This window comes from Suncus etruscus, chromosome 5 (assembly GCF_024139225.1).
Source record: "Suncus etruscus isolate mSunEtr1 chromosome 5, mSunEtr1.pri.cur, whole genome shotgun sequence".
Classification (NCBI taxonomy): domain Eukaryota; kingdom Metazoa; phylum Chordata; class Mammalia; order Eulipotyphla; family Soricidae; genus Suncus; species Suncus etruscus.
The window spans coordinates 36,884,352-36,909,462 of record NC_064852.1 but is presented as its reverse complement, the minus strand read 5'-3'; the positions used below and the strand labels follow the sequence as shown (position 1 = coordinate 36,909,462).

The following is a 25,111-nucleotide window of genomic DNA, read 5'->3' as shown; positions in this document are numbered from 1 at the left end:
AATAATATTTTAGGTACATATTCACATAAAATCAGGAGGGATTCCCATCCATCACCAAATTGTTCTCCCTACCCGTCCGTTTTTGTCTTCCCTCCCATTTCTTCTTCCCTCACCCCCAGGGTGGCTAGAATATGTGGTCCCCTCTGTATCTAACCTATTACTTAGTAGTCTTGCACCTGTTTGGTTTTGAGGCCTCCCTTATTTCCCCCTCAAACTGGAGGCAAGACCAGCTATTTTAAGTTACGTGGTTTTGCCTGAAAAAGAAAAAAGTAATAAATTGGGGTAAGAGTCTAATACCCCGAAAATGGGCGGAATCCTTCTAGTGGCTCTCATCATCGATTTGGGAGGTGAAAAGAAAGAGAAGGTGAAACACTCCACCAGTATCAAAAGAAGTGTTAAGTATTCATTGAGGACTCCAGCTTTATTGATAAGCACCACAAAAAACAAACAAAAAAACAAAACATCACAAACAAAAAAACAACAAAAACAAGCACATAAACAAAAAAACACACCATGGTCTTGAAATAAGAAACATGGCATAGCACATAACGAAAGAAAAGAGAGGAAGAGAAAAAATAAGTATAACTGGGGACAACAATTTCAATAATCACACCCAAAGAGAGAAATCGACCAAAATAGATAGGTAAATGAAAATAATAATAATAATAAATGAAGGTAAAAAAATATATATATAAATAACCAAGGTTTTGTGCTTTTTGTATTTTTGTTTTTTTCCCTCCTGCCCTGTCACAGTAAATATTGGGGTCATTTGAAAAGGCAGTGTACATTCTATGAATGAAAACCAATAATGAATTATTTTGTAACCATGGTGCTTAAATAAAAAAAACAAATGAACAGAATAAAAATGATCAGACTTAAACACCAACCCAAAGTCAATGACAACAGAATTGATACCCAATCTACAACAACCTATACATAGAGGGAACCAGTTATAGTAGCAGTCCAGGGGATATGGGAAGCATGCTGGAAACAGGGGAGGAGGGAGGAAAACACTGGTGTTGAGAATGTCCCTGATTCAGTGTCACTATGTACCTTAAATATTACTGTGAAAGATTCGTAATTCACTTTGATCACAATAAAAGTTATTTGGCAATAAAGAAGTAAAAAACCAAAACAAAAATACATAAAGAACCAACATCAATTTTTCTAATAGATTAGAATCATTGTTTAACAAAATAAAGTGTTCACTATACATACATGTATGATATAAAATACCATTATCAATTCTCAATAAAACTTTTAAAATATCTTTTAAAGTAAATACTTTGGATTAAAGTAAATAAATAAAAATAATGAGCATATGAACATGAACAAAAATATGCATGTTCTGTTCAAAAAATACTTTTTAGGGTTTGAAGAGAGTACAGTGGGTAATAATGTATTCGTCTAGATTGAGGCCAACATTTGATCCCAGGGATTCCAATGGTCTTCCCCTAGTCAATTAGGAGTAATTCCTGAGTGCAAAATGAAGAGCAACTTTTGAACACTGTTGGCTGTGGTCCACGAAAAACAAACAAACAAAATACCAATAAAATATAAACAAAACAAAATTCTATATATTGTAAGTTGTTTATTTTCCATCTAAGCTGCTCTTTAAAATGATCATGCAAACATCAATAAAAATATAGGTGCTAGATTGTATTCCAAAATGTCTGATTGTATTGATACTGGTTTAGTACTGAGAGAAAGTACTTTTAAAAGATTCCCAGATTATTTTAATATGTAGTTAATTTGAGAACTTCTATATTAGACCTTGCATCTAGTTTTCACATTTGTCTGTATTTGACATGTACACATATACCACCAGGGATAGTTGAATACAAAGATAGTGAAATAGTCTCCCAGTTTGCATTTTCAATATTTATGGACAAAATGAGTCAAGAATTTAAATAATTTGCAAATATAAAGTATAAAAAACTTTAAGGGAATTAACCTATGTTCCTGCCTTACTCAAATAGAAATTCTAGAAATAAGCAATAGTTTATTTTGCTAAAAGTAAGTTGTTGATATTTTTGTTTCTTTTTAGGTGACACCCTATAGTACTCAGAACTTATTCCTAAGGTGCTAAGGCATCACTCTAATGAGCCTTGCAGTCCATAATGTGTACCTGAGATTGAACCTCTTCTGCTAAATGTTAAAGAAATGCTCTACCCACTGTACTATTGATTCTAATCCCAAGTGTATTCTTTTTAAACATATATATTTATACAATATTTAGTGTGGAAAAAATTGAGATCAGATCTCAGAAATACTTATTTAAATGGGGGCTAAAGAAATACAATGATTGATTCCAGGCACCATATATGGTCCCCCAGAAGTTCCTCAGGAGTGATTCCTGAGTTCAAAATCATAAATAAGCCCCGAGTCCCACAAGGTTCAGCTCAAAAATCTAAAACAAAAACTTATTTGATTCTTCTAACTATTTAGCAAATTGTGATAGCCTATGTTGTCATAACAAATCAATCTTATTTCTATTTCAACCTTTATAACATTCTTAGATTTTAGAGTATATATAGCATATATATACATATACATATACTTATATACTTAGATGTGTATATATCTATATAAACTGCTCTTGGGACCCACATTGCACTGCTCAAGAGTTATTCTTGACTCTGCTATCAGAAATCACTCCTTGACTTGGGGAGCATATAGGACACCAGATTGGAAGCAGGTTGACTGCATGCAAGGGAATCACCCAACTGCTGTGCTATCATTGTGGTCTCCAATATTTTAATATTTAAAATTTAATAATATTAATATTTTAAGAATAATATACACATCAAATGGACAAAGAATATATAAAAATTGATATAAAACAGTAATTGTATAGGATATTGCTTTGATTACCAAAATAAAGTAAACATTTGTATATTTCAGTACCAATTTCATATTTCAATCAACACTATTTAAATCTCAATTATCAATAAATATTTACTGATTGACTAATATATATGAAATACTACACTAACAATTTTGTAGATCCTTTTCTAAAAATCTAAACTAATTAGATATTAATGGGGATAAGTGCTTATTTGCATACAAATGACCCTGGTTTGATTTCCTATATTGCATATGCTCTGAGCATATACTAGGGTAACACCTGATTACAGAACAGACATAGCTCTTGAGTACTACTGAGAGTGACAAAATTCTTCTCTCTCACATAAAGGTAAACAAAGCCCTAAATTAATTGTTTCTTGGCCCAAAATTTATGTTACAAATCTAGATCATTGCATTCTTGACAATGAGGCCATTAGGTTCAGAGTAATCATTAGCAGGTAGTAGTAAAAGAAATAGAGGAAGATGCTAAGACATAGAAGGAAGTACAGACTATTAATATGAGTAAATATAAATAATTAGAAGTTTCATTTTAAATCTGTCATGAAGAATTTGTAGTAAAATATATGATCTCATTTGCCAAATAATTATTGTAAAATTAAAGATTTTTTGAACATTTTAGATTGTATTTTAAATAGAAATGTATTAACATTTACTAGTTATATTATATATATTTAGTGTGATAACATTAGTGAAAAGTTTTACTAAAAGGTGAAATTAATTTTCAGAAGATGTTAGTGATTTAATTGGCATAATTATAGTTAAAACAGGCACTTTGGCTTTCATAATCTTAGTTGAAACTATTCAATAAGGAGAGATCTCTAGTAGTAGTAGAGAAGTAGAGTATTATCTACCATCTACCATCAGATAACTATTTTAATTAATTATTACTATCCTGAGTTATTAGCATTGCACGTTTCATCACCAATATTAGTAAGAAAATTAGGTAATGATAAAATAAATATTGTGTGTGTTTGTGTGGGTTTTGGTTTGTTTAGGGGTTTCCCAACTGTGTTTTTTTGCTCAGAGAACTTTACATCTGGCAGGGCTCAGTGAAAAATTTAAGGTGCCAAGTGAAAGTTAAAACCAGGAGGAGACACAAACATATTAAATATAAATTTCAATACTATACAATACTGTTTTACTATATTTCCAGACCCCAGAACAAATATTTTAAAGGAAAATGTGTCATAATTATTGCATATGCTATTAATTTGTAATTTAATTTATACCGTCTTGATTCTTTAAGCTCTTGTTAGTTACTTTTTATAGATCAAACACAATGCTATGACTTAAAAACTTATAAATTTAGATCTCTTCAGTTTGACCCTTAATAAAATTTCAAATTTAATTATATGTATATGGATTAACTTTAAGAAATACTTCTTTGGGGGCCGGGCGGTGGCGCTAAAGGTAAGGTGCCTGCCTTGCCTGCGCTAGCCTTGGACGGACCGCGGTTCGATCCCCGGTGTCCCATATGGTCCCCCAAGCCAGGAGCAACTTCTGAGCACATAGCCAGGAGTAACCCCTGAGCATTACCGGGTGTGGCCCCCAAAAAAAAAAAAAAAAAAGAAATACTTCTTTAGGGACTAGAGCTATAACATGAGCAGTCGGACTTTACCTTGCACGCAGTGGTTCAGGACGGAACTTGGTTGGATCCCTGGCATTCCATATGGTCCTCCAAGCCAGGAATGATTTCTTCTCTTCTTGTTGCTGTTGTTGTTGTTGTTGTTTTGGGTCACACCTGGTAACGTCATGGGATTATTCCTGGCTACATGCTCAGAAATCGCTCCTGGCTTGGAGACCATATGCGACGCAGGGGGATTTAATTCCGGTCTGTCCTTGATTAGTGGGTGCAAGGCAGAGGCCCTACTGCTTTCGCCACCGCTCAGGCCCCCCTGATTTCTGAGCTTATAGCCAGTAGTAACAGGGTGTGGCCCAAAAATAAAAAAAATTCTTTAGAATATGAATAGATTCTTGTCATGAAAATTTAAATTATCTGGCATAATTTTAAAACAAATTAGTGCTGTGTATTTTCAGATTGTGTTCATATTAATACAAGTTATATTTGTTTAAAATTGCATTAAATTGATGATAAACAATATTTTAGATTTTTTTTTTTGCTATTTTTAGTAGGAAAAATCTATTCTAAGTTCTCACACTTCTAAGAATCTGTTCTATCATTTCTATAGTAAAAGATTATTTACACCTTTCCTGCTACTGATGGGAATTGCTTAAAAGATGAGAAGACATCCTTTAAAAATTTTGAGTTAGGTACACTGAGACTGTAATAAATTTTACATACATTATGTATAAATATTTATAGTTGCTATATGCAGAACATGGTTAAGAATTTTTAAGGAAAGAATTTGACACCCTTAGAGCTTAAGTATTGACCATTTATTTCTGTTGCTTTCTTAAAAAAAAAAGTCCTAGGAAGAAAGTATTTTAAAAATATGAAGAGTTTTAATCTTTTTGGAGTGTGTGCTGTATGTATCCATTCAATGTGTTGACATTGAATGGATGGTCATATCAATTATATTCTAATAAGATTATGATGAAAATATGACTAATAGCATAAAACAAGATTGAAAGATTCATTTTATACAATCCTTGGAATTGACTTGAAGCACATTCTCAATCTGTCCTAGAGATGTATTTCAGTTCGTCATTGAATGGCAGTATGAAGAAATGTCATATTCTTTAGAATTGGCATCAATGTTTTATGAAAGATATCGTCATAGAAGTCAATACAAACTCTGGTTCTATTACAGATAAAAAGACATGTGGACCTCATGAATTTCAGTGTAAAAACAACAACTGTATTCCAGATCACTGGAGATGTGATAGTCAAAATGACTGCAGCGATAATTCAGATGAAGAAAACTGTAGTAAGTAACTCTTTCCTGAGAGACATTGCAAACTTGACAGCTTATTCAATGAAAAGAATGACAATTTTTTTAAGTTGAGATATAAATTTGAACCATTGCCTTGAAGCTTACATTTTAATGCATATATTCACTTTTGGACAAGAGATTATTCAGACTAAATTGACCTGAATCTCAAATGGTAGAAATTTTGAAATGTTCAACCTGGGACTTATTTTATTACAGTTATCAGAATTGGTTGTAAGTATCTTGAGGCTTAATGCGAACCATTAGTATGCAATGAAGGGGGAGTCCTTGATGCAAGTTCACATAAAGAACTGAATAATGTGAAGGCAGTGCAAAACATAGAATTCTCTAACGGATGGTATTCAATTCATTTCGTTCTCAAATCCTTTTACATTCATTCACCCAGGAGCATACATTTGTGCAATATAATTTATTCTCTCTGAAATGGAGAGCATAGTTTATATTCAGGATTTTTCCTAAAGAAATGTGTAACCCTATTATTATCATATGCCTCTTAAATTTTATATTATAAATTAAAAACAATATTAATATACAAACATTTTACAAAAGTATGAAAAACTACTCTGAGTATCTCATTAGTGTAGCAGTGATTTTTGAATATATTCATTCTTGACATATTTTGCATTGGGTTTTATTTAAATAAAGTTATAAATAATTTTGGATAAAATAATAAGCATATATCATTTAAAAATATTTACAGTCTGTGACTTTCATAAAGGGTTAAATAGTGCCTGTCCTTATACTCATATATTAGACTAATATCCTTCATTTCCCAAAAGACAAAAAACAGAAAGGAAATATTATATTTAACTATCAAGATATGTGATCATATAAAATAACACAGTTAATAAAGTCATAGCCTTAATATGCCACTTGGAATTTAGTTTGTAAAATACCAATGAATTTTGAATATTTTTTAAACTTTAGAGTTTGATAATTAAGTGCAAAGTCTCTGCATCATTATAAGTATGAATAATCCTAAAATAGAACACTTTATTATTCCCTCTTCACATAGCTATCTCCCAACATATCATATTTAAAATGTTAAAAATATTACAGTCATTTCATTTATTATACTCAGAGTTCCTTTAATTAATATTTTTAGTAATTCAAAACAATGCCTTTAAATGGTAGGTTATCAGATCTTATACCAATGATTAAATAAAAATCTAATGGAGAAAAAAGTGGTACTAAATAAAGAAAAACAATTATTTTTTGTACTATTTAACATCTTTGTGTTTAACACTTTAAATATACAGAGAGCCACTTAATTTAGATTGAGTGCCTATCAAGGTTAATTTTCAACAAAGTTCCTGAAAGAAAAGATAAGATATTACGAACAAAAGTAGACCAAAAAAAAGCTCTATATACACTTTTATTTTTTTTGCTCATCCATTATTTAAGTGGCAATGGCAGTTGTATGAGTAGTTAGGTTACTGCTATAATAAGCAAGGGAGCAAGGTTATTATTTTTGCTGGGGTTTTCTAAGTGGCAGAATATAATTTTGGAGACATATAGTAAAAGTCAACCTTTGTTCCTAGAATTCAGAGACAAGGAGCAATGACACTGAGTTGTCTCTTTTGGACTTCAGTGATCAACCATTGTAGCCACAAAGTCCTTCATAAAAGGCAAGAAACGTGGCATTATCATGCATTGCAGTATAAAATACACAATTATGAATAGTTCTCTTTTAAATCTTCAGCTTATAGCCCTTCTATGGACTAAGATAAGTAATATTCATGAATTTTTAAGGGAAATAGAGTAGTGACCATGAAGGAAACACATTTCTATCGCTTGAGAGTATAGGTGCTATTAACAGCACAGGTATCAGTGTTCGGTAATATGGCAAATATGTAATATACAAAAGAAATATACCAGGAATATTGAAAATTAAAAGGCTTTCATATTTGAAGGTATTATCTAAAAAAGAACAAAAAATGTCAACAATGAACTATTGCAATCCTTAAAGTTCTAGATAGGCAAAACAGTCATTTAAGAAGAATAAGGAAATCAGGTATCTTCAGGTAGCAGCAAGAATAAGCCATCAGGAACTCATGATAGCAATAATACTGTCATTGTATTAAAATGTTGCATCTATATATTGAGTGCTTGTATTAAGATATTTTTGTAATTGTAATCACATGTAACATTGTGATATATATTATAAATAAGCATTTAGGTGTCCATGATATACATAAAATGCCAAAAACAATTTTTTTAAATATTTTTGGTGGTGGGGTAAGCAAACCCCATAGTACTCATGTCTTAGTTCTGTCTTTTTTGCTCAGGGATCACTCATGACAGGGTGCTGGGGAATATCTAAGGTGCTAGTAATTAAAGCCAGATTAGCTGCATACAAGAAAAACTCCCTACCTGCTGTACTAACACTTTGACTGAGATTCTAAATGACAGTGTCACTGGTATACATTTTAACTGGTATGTATTTTTTTGTTTGGGGGGGCCAGAGCCTCCAGAATTCAGGGTTCACTCCAGGTAGTGCTCAGAGGACCATATGGGATGCAGGGGATTAAACCCAGGTTGGCCATGTGCAAGGCAAATGACTTGAGTGCTATGCTATATTGTTCTGCATCAAAAAGTTTTAAAATATTTGAGAAATTTTACTTATACTGTCTTTTTAAACAACAGATAAAATTTACATGGCAAGTATACCTGTATTTGCCTTATTTGCATTTTAGTACTTTCAGACTAAATTTATAGCACAAAGTTATTTCTAAAGTTTACCAGTTCTACTATTTGCATTCTAAAAATTTACCTCAATTGCTTGCACCAGATTTATATAGCCTTTCAAGTATTAGCAAAGGTTTTTTGATATTAAATAGAAGAAAACAAAACTATAAATATTTTTTGATGTGCCTATAAGCTTTCAGATTTTTGTTTTGTTTTATTGCATTTGTGTTTGGATATACTTGGCTGTGCTCACTGCTTTACTAATATAACTCCTCAGGGATCACTCCTACAGCTGATCTAGGGAACATACATCAAACATTTGGTAGATTAATCACAATAATATTACTCTGGGCCTTTAAATGCTCATCTTTGAAAATTAATTTTATTTTCTAAAATTAATAAATTTGATTTTGAACAATATGATTCCGTATTTCTTTTTCTTTATTCTCAAGTTGCATGGTTTGATTTCCATTAGTATCTGAAGATCTGATTCTGTATGATGCTTCCATTTTTCACTCTAAAAATTCAGATAGATCAGTTTTCCAAAAACCTTGAATGCATATTCTCTAAAAGGGACTTGACTGTAACTCTAATATTTGAGATAAAGTTATGGTAAATCAGTTATTTGCCTTTTATGGGATTAATTATCTACTATAAGTTTAAGAATAAAGATAATATTAAAGAAAATGTGTGAAAATGTTTTAGAATTTCAGGAGAAAATATTATAGTCAAATTTCAAAATTTATATCGATATTCTAGATGAGTTAGATTTCAAGTATAGTTTGTTATTGTTATTGCTGTTGTTATTGTGTATTTTTTTCTTGTTTAGTCTGTGGTACTCCAGGGCATTCTGGCTTTTACTTGGGGATAAGGTTTCATGATGTACAGGGGAAATGACCTGGATATCGACACATAATGCATACTTTCAGATCACTGACTTAACTCATAACTTTTTTATTTTTGTTTGTTTTTGTTAAACAAACCAAACAAGAAACAAAAGCAATAACAAAATCATAAACAAACTACTTTAACATCTAACAACTTATATTCTGTAAAATCTTTAAAATCTTGCATTACTAAATTCAATTTTTCTTCTGAGAGTCTTTTCTTAACTTTCTACTTGCAAAATTCAAAAATACATTGATTAAAATTAAATAACAACAAAGCAATTATAACACTTACTGTGAGTGTTGTGTATATATTAATAATTCATAACTATGTTAAGGAATAATGTTTTATGACTTTTGAAGAGTATGTAGAATTTATTTTACATTAAAATAATACTGTTAGTGTTAGAGAAAAAGTAAACCAGGTAAGGCATTTACCTTGCATGCAGTTAAAATGGATTATATTCCCAGCATCATATCTACGTGCCTGAGCACTACTAGGAGTAATTCCTGAGAACAATGTAGTGTGGCTTCCTAAAACAAATAAAAATAACTAAACGTAAGTAATAATAAAATTGTATTTGCTGAAGAACACCTATGGGTGAAAGTCGATGCTGGTGTTAGGTTGATGCTAGAACATAATGTGTCTAAACTTCAAACTGTTCATAAGTTTCTGATTCATGTTTCTTTAATAAAATAAAATAAAACAATTTTTTTTCTCAGCATATTACCCAATTGTCTCTGCCAAAATATTGGAACAAAATAGTTAACAATGGTAGAACCAACTCTACTAAAAAGGTGTTCTGTAGAAACATATTTCCTAAAGACTTTAATGATGGGTTATACAAACTTTAACCATAGGTGATCAAGTTCCCTTCCTCGTAGCAAAGTGTGTTAAAATTTAAAGTCATATCTAGTTATTACATGATACACATGCATTATTATAACTATGATAAAATAAAATTAGAGTATTTAAAAGAGTTATGTCAGTTAAGACCAATTCTATGAAATTAATTTTTGTTTGTTTTGGAGTAAGTTCCACACATGATTTGGGGTCCTGAGACCACTCCCAATTATTCTCAACAAACTTTGTTGGAGAGCTCAGTGTGAGGGTCCAAGAATGCAATGTTGTTCAAATCCTGATCCCAGGAAACAGCAGAACACTGATCCTTGTGTTTCACCGGGGCCCATCCAGTGATATTTAGAGGGTCTAAGCAGTGCTGGATATTACAACAGAGTAATTCTATCAGATGACTTGCATATATCCTAAACCCTGGAATACCTTCCTGAGTCCAATTTTTTGGGGTTTTTTTTTGAGGGGGGGTGGGAGGTCCATATTCATTGATGCTCAGGGGTTACATCTGGCTATACACTGAGAAATTGCTCCTGGTTTGGGGGACCATATGGGACACCGGAGAATGGAACCACTCTCCATCCTAGGCTAGCGCTTGCAAGGCAGACCCGCTACCTCTAGCTCCACAGCTACGGCCCCCTAATACTCATCTTTTTACTTTTAAAAGTTTTTTTATATGTTTTAAATAGCTCTACAAGCACATATCAGGAAGGAAGAAGGGGCATACCTGAATAACTTAATACGCAGCTCATAAAATTAGAAAATGACCAACAAAAGGAACCAAAAATAAGGAGACAGAAGGAAATAACAAAGCTAAAAGCAGAAATCAATGAAGTGGAAAACCAAAAAACAATCCGAAAGATCAACGAAAGCAGAAGTTGGTTCTTTGAAAAAATAAACAAGATTGATAGACCATTCACAAAAATAACAAAGAGAGAGAAAACCTGATAACCCATATTAGAAATAAAAAGGGGGAGATCACGACAGATATTGCAAAGATCCAAAGGGTAATCTGAGACTACTTTGAGAAACTATATGCTACTAAACATGAGAACCTAGAAGAAGTGGAAAAATTCTTGGACACTTATAACCTACCACAGTTAAGTAAGGAGGATGTAGCATATCTAAACACCCCCATCACTATTGAGGAAATTGAAACTGTAATCAAACATCTGCCCAAAAAGAAAATCCCAGGCCCAGATGGATTTCCTAATGAATTCTTTCAAATCTTTCAAGAAGAGCTACTACCAATCCTAGCAAGGCTCTTCCATGAATTTGAAAAAATGGAAACACTCCCAAACAGCTTTTATGAAGCCAACATCACCTTGATACCAAAACCAGACAGAGATGATGCCAAAAAAGAAAATTACAGACCAATATCCCTGATGAATGCAGATGCAAAGATCTTGAATAAAATCCTGGCAAATAGGATCAATGCATCATCAAGAAGATCATACACTACGACCAAGTAGATTTCATCCCAGGAATGCATGGATGGTTTAACATCCATAAATCTATCAACATCATACACAACATCAACAAGAAGAAATAAAAATCACATGATCATATCAATAGATGCAGAGAAAGCATTTGATAAGGTCCAACACTCATTCTTGATCAAAACTCTCAGCCAGATGGGAATGAAAGGACCTTTCTCAATCTAGTTGAAGCCTTCTACCACAAGCCAATGGCAAATATTATCCTCAATGGAGAAAAACTAAAATCCTTTCCTCTAAATTCTGGTACAAGACAAGGCTGTCTGCTCACACCACTCCTTTTCAACATAGTACTGGAAGTACTTGCTATAGCAATCAGGCAAGAAAAAGATATCAAGGGAATCCAGATAGGAAAGGAAGAAGTCAAGCTCTCGCTGTTTGCAGATGACATGATACTCTACTTAGAAAACCCTAAAGACTCTACCAAAAAGCTTCTAGAAACAATAGACTCATATAACAAGGTGGCAGGTTACAAAATTAACACGAAGAAATCAATGGCCTTTTTATACACCAATAATGATAGGGAAGAGATGGATGTCAAGAAGGCAATCCATTCACGTTAGCGCCACACAAACTCAAATACCTTGGAGTCAACTTGACCAAAGATGTGAAGGACCTATACAAAGAAAACTATAAAGCCCTGCTCCAAGAAATAAGAGAGGACACACAGAAATGGAAAAACATACCCTGCTCATGGATTGGCAGGATTAACATCATTAAAATCGCAATACTCCCCAAAGCACTATACAGATTTAATGTGATCCCCTTGAAAATATCCATGGCATTCTTCAAAGAAGTGGATCAAACACTTATGAAGTTCATCTGGAACAATAACCCCCCTCAAATAGCTAAAGCACTCCTAGGGAACAGGAAAATGGAAGGCATTACTTTTCCCAAATTTAAACTGTACTACAAAAGCAATATTTATCAAAACAGCATATTATTGGAATAAAGACAGACCCTCAGATCAATGGAATAGGCTTGAGTTCTCAGACAATTTTCCCCAGATATACAATCACCTAATTTTTGACAAAGGAGCAAGAAATCCTAAGTGGAGCAGGGAAAACTTTTTCAACAAGTGGTGCTGGCAGAACTGGTTATCCACTTGCAAAAAAGCAAACATAGACCCCCAGTTAACATCATGTACAAAGGTAAAATCCAAATGGATTAAAGACCTTGATATCAGACCTGATACCATAAGGTATATAGAACAACACGTCGGTAAAACACTCCATGACATTGAGAATAAAGGCATCTTCAAGGAGGAAACTGCACTTTCCAAACAAGTGGAAGCAGAGATCAACAGATTGGAATACATTAAGCTGAGAAGCTTCTGCACCTCAAAAGAAATAGTGCCCAGGATACAAGAGCCACCCACCGTGGGGGAGAAACTATTCACCTTACACCTATAAGATAAGGGGCTAATATCCAAAATATACAGGGCACTGACAGAACTTTACAAGAAAAAAAAACATCTAATCCCATCAAAAAATGGGGAGAAGAAATGAATAGACACTGATAAAAAAAGAAATACAAATGGCCAAAAGGCACATGAAAAAATGCTCCTCATCACTAATCATCAGGGAGATGCAAGTCAAAACAATGATGAGATACCATCTCACACCACAGAGATTGGAATACATCACAAAGAATGAGAAAAATCAGTGCTGGCGGGGATGTGGAGAGAAAGGAACTCTTATCCACTGCTGGTGGAAATGCTGTCTAGTCAAACCTCTATGAAAAGCGATGTGGAGATTCCTCCAAAATCTAGAAATTGAGCTCCCATTCGACCCAGCTATTCCACTCCTAGGGATATACCCTAAGAACACAAGAATACAACACAAAACCCCTTCCTCACACCTATGTATTGCAGCACTATTCACAATAGCCGGGCTCTGGAAACAACCAAGATGTCCTTCAACAGACGAATGGCTAAAGAAACTCTGGTACATAAACACAATGGAATATTATGCAGTCGTCAGAATAGATGTAGTCATGAAATTTTCCTATACATGGATGTACATGGAATCTATCCTGATGAGTGAAATAAGTCAGAGGGAGAGAGAGAGAGATGCAGAATAGTCTCACTCATCTATGGGTTTTAAGAAAAATAAAAGTCATTTTTGCAACAATCCTCAGAGACAATGAGAGGAGGGCTGGAACTTCCAGCTCACTTCATGAAGCTCACCATAAAGAGTGGTGAGTGCAGTTATAGAAATAACTACACAGAGAACTACCATAATCATGTGAATAAATATGGCAACTGGAAAGCCTGTCTAGAGTACAGGTGGGGGTGGGGTGGGATGGAGGGAGATTTGGGACATTGGTGATAGGAATGTTGCACGGTGAAGAGGGGTGTTCTTTACATGACTGAATCCTAATCACAATCATATTTGTAATCAAGATGTCAAAATAAAGAAAAAATATAAAAATAATTTGAGTTGTTATTTAGTAAATTAATATATTTATTTAATAAATTAACATTCTTCACTATAATTTCTATTCCCTGAAACATCCTAATTATCAAGGGAATGATATGAAAGGGGTTGATTTTTATTATTACTCATTTAAATTGACATTAATAGATATGTGTATGGAGCAAGTAACTATATTTTTATGGCCTAAAATACCAGAGTATTCATTACTTCTTTAGTATGATGTCAGTCAATAAAAGGGCTTTATAGTAAAAAATACATATTCTAATCTGATATGCACGTTTTATATATAATTTTTACATATTCTAACATGAGATTATATGCATTATATGCATTTTCAGCTCAGTGATAGGTGGATATTCAGCTGATTTGTACTTTGGAGTGTGTCACTTATCCTCCTTGTACCTTACATTGTTTATTTAAAGAAAGTATTCAACAACAGTAGTAATGAGGAGTCCCTAATTTATTCATTATGTTATAATTATCTTCCATAAATTTGGAATTTATGAAAAAAATTGAAGATGTAATAGTCATAAAGATATATAATAAAGGTTTCAAAATCAGAAGCTATTCTCAATTAATCAACAGGCTCGCGGGAACTAAGTCACAAATGTCTTAAGATCATTACACAACCCGAATTAGAATCCAAACAACTGATAAATATTAGGGTTGTACAATAATATGATCACTTTATGTTGTTTTTAATTTGTCATTGTTTTATGTTATTAATTAGTAGGATACAGTTTGTTTTATGGGGGAAAGAGCAATTGTACATCAGGTACAGTACTTGCCTTGCAGAAGGAAGCTCAAAGTGGCACTCCATATTGTCTTCTCAGCACCACTAAGAGTGATCCCAGAGCAAAGATTGAGGAGAAAGCCCTGAGTACTGCTGGGTATGCCACTCATTCCCATCCCCCAAGTAAACAGATTTGTCTCACTATTTGTTGTGTCATCCCTCTTATAACTTTAAAAATAATTTTATATGTATTATATTATATGCAATAGATAATTAGTGAGATATTTTTTATAAAAATTATTAGGGGCCAGAGAGATGCACAGTGGTTAGGGTGCTTGCTTTATATGTATTCAATGGCCTGAGATACCTGGCACTTTATCTGACCAGAATTTGATCTCTGGCACAACACATGGTGTCCCAGCACTGCCAAGAGTGATCCATAAATGCAAAGCCAGAAGTAGTTTTTGAGCACTACTGGTTTGACTCCCCAAAGTAACATGATATAGATACAGAAATGTTGGTTCTATATTCCTAATATTTATTTTATTCTTATGTTGAATGTTACATAGATTTTATAATGCAGCTTAATAACCCAACACAATTTTTTTCTGTTCTTAGAACCACAAACATGCACAATGAAAGATTTTCTTTGTGCCAATGGCGATTGCATTTCTTCAAGGTTTTGGTGTGATGGTGATTTTGACTGTGCAGATGGCTCTGATGAGGTAGGAATCTTGGAAAATCAAATTAAAAAATTAAGAATTGCATTTAATATTATCATTATTAATCCAATGGGTGTGATAGGTCCAGCTCTGAACTGCACTTTGCTCTCTAAATAAGTAATATATTTAAGTGCTTTGGAGCAGACATCCAGCATAGGGAATAGCTCTTGTTCTGCTTCTGACAGTTAATTTTATAGTCTGCTTTACCTCAAGTGGTGAATAGCTGGGTTGGGAATACAATGTATGAAAATCTTATTCCCTTCAGTTGATGCCCTTGCCATTTGTGGGATTATTCATAAATTTTCTTCAGTATTTATAGACAAGACTAATCCTTTTATGCATTTTAAACAGTTTCTTCTCCCTAGTCACTTTCTTCAACAGATATCATCATATAAACTTCTATGTGGATCATCAATTTTCATGAAACCACAAGTTTAGTTTTACTTGGGTGATGAATCACAACACTTTTATAAGTCTAAGTACACATAGCAAAGTGAAAAAGCACCAAATAATTCTGGATAAATCTATGAACTTAGATTGTGCAAATATTCATAATGTTCACATACTACATGATATATGTATCTGTGTATTTATAGTTCAAACATTAATTCTAATGTATCTTAAAAATTATATATCACATGTTCTGAATCCAAGGTTGTGCTTGTCAACTTCAAGAGAATATCAGTGCTTTTTATTTTCAAAAAGATTCCTGTTAATTTTTGTAGTATTATAATTGATATAGTGCCTGTGCAATCTTATTTAGGAAAAGCAAGGAAATTTCATGACACTTTTGTGAAATTAGAATTGCCATAGTCTGTGCTGTTTAGGTTAGCACATGTCTTTCTTCTCATAATGTAGCCTCTCATACATTAACTATAGGCTTGGTTGGAAATAACTTTTCTTGCTGTTCTATGTCTGTCTTTGTTTTAGTTCCAACTTTCTTTCTTAAGTGACTACTATGTCCTACTGTTTGAGGGACATTGCAGGGTCCTTACTATTTTCCAGGTATTATTATCAGGTTGGAACAGGTAGATTTTCACTAAGACAGAAGAATTGTGGATATTAATGTTAGTCATATACATGAGCCAAGTAAATAAATGTAACAAAACAAAAGCATGTACCAGTTAGAAATGTAAGCCAGGCAGTGCAAAGGTTTCTTAGATCATGTAGGAAAATGCCATTTGTTTTCATGGGACTATAGACAAAATAATTCAATACATATTTTTAACTTCAAATGAAATTAAGCTCTTACATTATACAGTCATATATATGTATAAGTATACATATATATGATTGTATCTATAGGTAAGTTCTTAATATACATTTCCCTAAAAAATTAAATAGAAAACATCAAGTTTTACAGAATATGTTCCAGCTAAGAAAACGCATGTTATATAAACTAAAAAGATATTTTTGCTTTTTTTTTAATTTATGTTTCATTAACTAAAATATCTGTGTAAGAGAAAAAAATTAAGGGTATGTTGCTTTCATGAAAGATGCTTTCATCTTTCATGAAATTCTTTAAAGTTCAAAGAACAATAACTAATCACATGTTTTTTAAATTTTACACATAAAAATATAATTCTTATTAGAATTCCCTTTGTCATGATAAAAATTTATAGAGATCTTTAGATAAATATATCTCCATCATTCAAGAATTTTTATATTTCCTATAAAATCACATTAAATCTCTTACAAGTTATCTTTTTAATTTTTATAGATATTCAGTAAAGTCTTACTGTAATATGTATTAACATCACAAATATTTTATTTCTATTTTTCTTCTAAACTCTAAAAAACAGAGTAGATTAATATATAGGTAAATTAATAAAACTAATTAATGGCTAGGCAATAGAATAATATACCATGTATTTTTCTAATGTGAGATACATAATAATTGAAATTTGAATGGTTCAATTATTTTATTAATATGAGCAGTATTCAAAATTTGAATTTTAAAAAAACAATCTGGGACTGTCTTCCCAGTTGTAGAAACTATTATATCATAATATCTTGATCCTTTAATAATGATATAATATCAATTCCTGTCTATCGCTTTTATTTTACCCTGAAATTTACCTTATAAATTATAAAAGCAATTGCCCTTATATTCTACAGGTTTCTTTAGAACTCTGTGAATGATTTATTTGAGCTTATGTTATCATTAGAACTAAATTGTTGGACCTCTAATGAGAAATCACAAGTTTGTTTTCTAATCTATTGTACCACCCAGTAACTTTTAGTTTGTGTGTTCACAACACTGTAATTTAGTGAAATTATTGATTAATAAACACATTGCCATTTTCCATGTAAATTCTATGTGCTATTGTAGTTATTCAATTATTTTTTTACATCTTATATTTTCTTTTTGTATTTTGATATTTACTCTATGTGTGTATGTGTGTAGTGATTAGTTTCTATTTGTGCTTTCTTATTTGTTTTTTCTCAGTACTTATGTTTTTGAGACTTATATCTAAAGTCATAATCTATTTTACATGTAGGTAATTGGTTTCCCGTTTACTAAGAATCTCTGGCATGACTTTCTTCTCCCTAGAGTTTATCTTTTACATAACTTGAAGCTTCAAGGTAGAATTGCTTTTTATTTTATGAAGTTACTTCAATATTTTTTTCAGGGCCAGTTTAATGTGAAGAATTTTTTTAAATGACTGATCTATCAAAAGCTCTTTAACATCATGTAATTTGAATGATAATGTACTTTTTAGAGTAATCTTTATTGGCAATATTTTCATTTTATTATTACTTGTTTATATTGCACCAGTCTCTTCTGTCTATAAATTTTCTTTAGCAAATTTCTGATAGTATATTGGGGGAGGGCATTCCTTAAATAAGAGTTGTCTTTTTTATTCTTGATTTTAACATTCTTTAGATTAGATTTTTATTGCCATATTTTTATAATAGTAGGACTTGTTTCATATTTATTTAATTGGTTTTATTATTGTTCTTTAAGTTTTTTTATTTGATTTTTTTCAAATAAGAGTTTTTCCTCTTTCTCTTTCTTCTTTTTATTGCCCACATTTGTTCTTTGACACTATTTCCCTAAAACCATTTTTTGTTTTTGTCCTTAGTTGGTTTTTTTTTCACTTTTCCAGAGTTTTTGAAAAAGTTCTTCTACAAAGAAATCTTTGAGCTTAATGATTAAAAATTTAAATTATGCTTTTACACTCTTGAATTCTTCTATATTACTTTCAACTGCAACAACTGTATTATTCAGTTTTATGGTTTAATATTTTTTATTTGCTTCATAATTCTGCCCTTGTTGAAGTGCTTTTCCATGATATCCTCACCTCTTTGAGCATCATTAACACTGTTATTTCAGTGGCCTATGATCTCTTGCCTTATTCTGTATTTTGGGTTGTTATCACAAAGAATTTGTCTTGATCATCAATGAAAGTCACTTCCTTTGCCTCCTCATTATTGCAGTGGTCCAGATGGACTGGGCTTGGACTACCAGCCCTTACTGCAGCTAGCTCAGGATGAATTTAATGTGTTGAACAGTCTTAAGTTCTTGTAAGTTGCAGTGGTGCTGAATTTGTGTGCATTTAATTGGCAGTCAGGAATTGGTAGCTATTAGTGCCTAGAAGAATCAAAGGTGATATTAGTATATAAATTTAGGAATAGGTGAATATTCATGGTCCCAAATTCATGTGGCTTTGAAAGCCAGATTGACTAAGCCTGGGTGGTAACAAAACTTTTAAAATTATGGTGCCTAACACAAGCACTAATTTCCAATGAATTAGGAAGTTCATCATGAATTTTCAATTGTGAGTTTTTGGTTCTGGCTGTAGTGATAATGTAAAAAGACTGTAAAAGTGAAAAGTTATTACAAATTTATTATAAAAATTTAAGTTTAAATATCATCAGATGAGTTTTGTATGTGTGTAAACATGATTTATACATTCATCAGATTCTTTGCAGAAGACTTCTAGTTATTTTTAATTTTTGTAGATATTTTTCTAACCCTTATATTTTAATTATTAAGCTTAAGTTCATATAGATAAAGTCATAAAATTCAAGCCTTGTATTTATGAAACCTAAAGTGTTTTTCTTGGGAATGCATATCCCATGACATAAGTATAGTCCTGATTGTCCCCACAATCACTGGTAAAGCCAGCCCCACTGCTACACTACCATCAAAACATTAGATTTGTACTATAGTGTTAATTATAATTTAAATTGGACCTCTGGGTTCACAAATTGCTGGTGAAATCCTCCTTCCAGTTATTGTTAATTCTGTGTTGATTTGACAGAGATACTGTGAAGCAGGTTGTTCCAGAGATCAGTTTCAGTGTTCCAATGGTAAGTGCATATCAACAAAATGGAAATGTGATGGTCACGAAGACTGTGTCTATGGAGAAGATGAGAAGAATTGTGAGCCAGGTAAAATTACTGAATTAATTTTATGCTTCTAATATTTTAACTAATCGAATTTAAACTAAATCAATGATAGACTGAACACAATAGCAAAGAAAATAATTATATAGAGTATCTTAATTATTATTTTAATACCTGAAAAGATTAGATAAATAGATAGATAGATGATCGATGGTAAATATACAAATTATGGTATCCCCTATGTACTTTGAAAGTATTTTGGAAAGTAGGAACATTAATAAGTTCAGCATTTGAGCAAAACTGATAGTCAGATTTTTCTATTTTACAAATTTTGGGATTGTTTTTCCAAGATAGAAGTATAAGATTTAATTCAAGTTAGTTTTTCAGTGGAATTTAATGTTATGAGAGAGAATGCAGTAGTTTCAACATGATCAAAACTTTTAAAAAGTCTATATTATTTCTATTTAGCTTAGTCAAAATCAAAGTCAAATTTGAAAATGAAACTTACATTGCGATTTTTGGGGACAGTTGTAGGTACACTGATTATTGGGGAGGTGCTTGTATTATGCTCATTGGAACCATTAGTAACATATTATCAATCACATTTAATTAAAACCTTTAAAAGTGGGGAGAAGAGGGGCCGGAGAGATAGCATGAAGGTAAGGCGTTTGCCTTGAATGGAGAAAGACGGTGGTTCGAATCCCAACATCCCATATGGTTCCCCAACCCTGCCAGGAGTGATTTCTGAGCATAGAGCCAGGAGTAACCCCTGAGCGCTGTCGGGTTTGACCCAATAACCAAAAAAATAAAAAGAACTACTTTGTGAAATTATTTTAGGTCAAAAATAACAAATGTAATGGACACACATTACTTTGTCTTGTTACCATGCCACAATACTTATTTCTAATATTTAATGTCTTTCTTACTAAATCAATTTCTATATTTATATTGGATTGTAATATGTATTATTAACAAATATTGTCAGTAAAAGTTAAAAATTAAAAAAATAGAATATGTGAACTAGACTCTCATGCCTTATTCTTTTAGGATCCTACTTATGTAGTAAAAGGTTAGGAAGCCTAAATTTTGAACACAATCATAATAAATTCACTCATAAATGCAGCACTCAAAATTCATTTCTATCTAATTAAATTAAGGAGCTAATAATACATTTATCTATGTGTTTTTAATTGTATGTTTTATGATAAATATATCAAATTCCTAGTTAAGTGATATACGTGCATACTTATTTAAATCCCTAAAATTATTGAAATATATTTACACATAACATTTATATCATAGTGTCAAATAGATATTATGGAATCAATGAGACTAATTTAAGATTTTAGTTAATCTCAAGATTTAGTTTATAAAGCATAGATAACCAGTGAGATTTTTTGGATCTCTATATCTTAGAAATTTTCAAATAATTGGAAGCTAACCTCTTAAATTTTTATTTATAATTTGAAATTTCATTTTACAACTCAAATAAAACTATGCATGAACTATATTTTAGTATTTTACTTATTTAATGAGTTAACCAATATTGAATAGTATGGTCCATCAATGAAGTATATTTAATATAAGAAAATGGTTTCATAAAATGCATTTTAAGGGGCCGGGAAGGTGGCGCTAGAGGTAAGGTGTCTGCCTTACAAGCGCTAGCGTAGGACGGACCGCAGTTCGATCCCCCGGCGTCCCATATGGTCTCCCCAAGCCAGGGGCGATTTCTGAGCGCATAGCCAGGAGTAACCCCTGAGCGTCAAACGGGTGTGGCCCAAAAACAAAAAAAAATGCATTTTAAATTAATCTTATATCTGTTTAATATCAATTAAGTAATAAAACATCCTCATTACTATGGATTTTAAAATGCTGCCATGGTTTTATCTGTCAAATTATTATTTTTTCTATATCTAAATTCAATCTTCTGATTACATTTAGCTTCATCTACTTGCTCATCAAGTGAATATATATGTGCCTCTGGTGGATGTATTTCTGCATCATTGAAATGTAATGGAGAATATGATTGTGCTGATGGTTCTGATGAGGTAAAAATTTGTTTAAATTGCTTACAATCTTCAAATTAGGTTTTGAAGAAAAAAAGGTAGCAAAAAAAAAAAAATCAAACAGAAAAGAGAAACTCAGTTCTACGTCTATCCCTCTTCCTCTGACTCATTTTACTCAGCATAATAAACTCCATGTCCCTCCATGTATAGACAAATTTCATGACTTCATTTTTCATAACAGCTGCATAATTTATGTTAATAAGTTATGTAGATGTGCCACAGTTTCTTTAGCCACTCATCTGTTTTCAGACACCTGGGTTATTTTCAGATCTACGCATTTGTTAAATAGTATGGCAATGAAATAGGCAGGCATACAGAGGACATTTTTGTATTGTGTCTTTGTGTTCCTAAGGTATATCCCTAGGAGTGGTATTGCTGGGTCATATGGGAGCTCAAATTCCAGTTTCACTCATCTGTCGGCTATAAGAAAAAAAATACAGTATGGTAATAATATCCAGAAACAATATAGATGAGGGCCAGGAGGACCAGTCCAATTTGAGCACTAACTGCACTGACAACTACCATGTCAATGATAGTGAGAGAGAAGCAGAATGCCTGTCCCAGAGACAATAAGGGAATATGTGTGTGGTAAAATGGGGGCACTAATGGCTGGAAAGTTGCACTGGTGATGGATGGAGTCCATCCTATGACTAAAACCTAACTATGAACATTCATGTTACCACAATGCTTAAATGTTCTTAATGTTGTTCTTAATGTTGTATACAATGTTTGGATGTGTATATTGAATACAATGACCAAAATATTTTGTTACAGTCATACTAATCTGTTGTAATTGAAGAGGTTTTTCTCTTTAAATAAAAAGAAAAAGAAAAAAACAGAATAAAATACCTTTTTTTTTTATTGTCACAGCCTGTTTATTTTTCTGGTAACCATATGATGGTCATTAATGAAAACTGCAATACCCATTTGTATTTGAACAGATGGACTGTGTGACAGAATGCAAGGAAGATCAGTTTCGATGCAGAAATAAAGCCCACTGTATTCCAATTAGGTGGTTGTGTGATGGAGTTCATGACTGTGTGGATGGCAGTGATGAAGAGAACTGTGACAGAGGTAAAGTATTCATGTGTATTATACACTCTCCTGTAACTAAGAAAATAGAAATAAAGTTCTTATATAGACTTAGTGTTAGAAAGAATGAATTGAATCTTTTTACTTGTCTAAATTTAATTATCTTTTACCCTAAAAAATAAAAATAGAGATGTAAGCAGATGATGTTTATTTTTGACTGACAAAAGAAACCTCAATGCATTTTTTAATTAATAGCCCCATGAACATGTCAAAGCCATGCTCTGTCAGCAATGGGGATAGAAGTAAAATGCAAGGATAACCAAAGTATTATTGCAGAAAATGTCTCTACACTTTTCTTCCAGTTTTCATGCCTTATTCTAAAAGAATAGAAACAGCATATGACATACTATGTTGTATGAATTTTTTACATTTACTTATGTGCTATATTATATATTGGTTAGTAGTAATACACCACATTTTTCCATTTAGAAATTGGCCATATAGGGGCCGGGCGGTGGCGCTGGAGGTAAGGTGCCTGCCTTACCTGCGCTAGCCTAGGAGACGGACCGCGGTTCGATCCCCCGGCGTCCCATATGGTCCCCCAAGCCAGGAGCGACTTCTGAGTGCATAGCCAGGAGTAACCCCTGAGCGTTACCGGGTGTGGCCCAAAAACCAAAAAAAAAAAAAAAAAAAAAAAAAAGAAATTGGCCATAGAGCTAAGAAAGAATATAAATTTTACTTGTGCGTCTGGATGACAGCTTTTTGTTTTATAGATTATTTTCTACTTAGTAAAGATAATTTCATGAAAGAAAACTTTTCAATTAAGTTTAAAGTACATTTAAAGTAGCAATTACTAATATCTTAGATTTAATGAGATGAAAGAAAATTGTGTTGAAAAGTAAAAAGATCATATATTATTATTTTATGCACTTATATCCTTTTAATAAGCTTGCAAATCTCAATAGAATTTGCATTTTAGAATCTCTATTTCAAACATCAATAGAGACAATATTAAATACTGACATTATCACAGATTATTCTTATTATTTTTCCACATGTGCTATTCACAGTGGTGTGAGATTTTATGTCATTGTTGTCTTGATTTGAATGTCCCTAAAGATACATACACTTTTTCATGTGCCAATTGGAGATCTGTATACCTTTCTTCAAAAATTAATTGTTCATTCTCCTCCCCTTTTTTTGATAGGATTTTTGGATTATTCTTTTTATCTATGTTAAAAATGTATGCATCTCAGGAGCTGGAACTATAACACAGTGGTAAGGCATTGCCTTCCACACCACTGACCCAGGATGGACTGGGTTTAGTACCCAGCATCCCATATGGGCCTCCGAGCCTACTAAAAGCGATTTCTGAGTGCAGAGCCAGGAATAATCCCTGAGTATGACCGGGTGTTGTCCTGGCCTGCAGAACTCCGTAATTCGTGGGTTTGTGAGAGGGTTCCAGCCTGAAAAATAAGGAGAGAGAAACAGGACCCAAGACAAATAGTGTTCTGATCAAGGGTCAAATTTATTGAAGATGATAACCGGTGTATATACTCCGGCAGAGCAGGGGGAGAAGAGGGAAAATACAAGAACAGCCTTTGTATTACAGGTGACTTCATTTACAAGGTACAATTTGATATTTTCTCAAGAACATTTTGTGGTCAACTTAGACAGGTCAACTTAGACAGGTCAAACCTGAAGCTTTTGTGTACATCCTATTCATACATTCTGTAGCCAACATCTGTTTCTCATAACTTTTGACAGGACAATGTGCTGTTTTCATACTTAATTTCTATAGATGCATTCAACTGTCACAGTTCTCAGAACTTGTAGATCTCAGAACTATTGTAGATCTGTGCTGTTTCCTGTGACTTTGGAACTGGGTAAATGCCTCTTGTAAAAGGTTAGGCATGTATGCATGCCACACAAAAGAAAAGTTCATGCTGTGGGAAAAGAAAACAAGCCATATAAACTCCATCTTGAGTCTGCCCCTGACAGGGTGTGGCCCAAACACCCCCCTCCAAATTATGTATCCTAGATATCAGTCCCTTATCTGAAGT

At 32.5% G+C, this 25,111-nt stretch overlaps 1 protein-coding gene across 1 annotated transcript in view; it reads left to right on the top strand.

The window, feature by feature from the left end:
* The window catches only part of LRP1B (LDL receptor related protein 1B), a 1,191,264-nt gene that overhangs the window by 1,024,304 nt on the left and 141,849 nt on the right, over positions 1–25,111 (top strand). Inside the window, 5 exon segments of the mRNA XM_049772845.1 lie at positions 5,640–5,756; positions 15,494–15,600; positions 19,866–19,995; positions 21,892–21,998; positions 22,958–23,090. Coding sequence (XP_049628802.1) covers positions 5,640–5,756; positions 15,494–15,600; positions 19,866–19,995; positions 21,892–21,998; positions 22,958–23,090 — 594 coding nt within the window.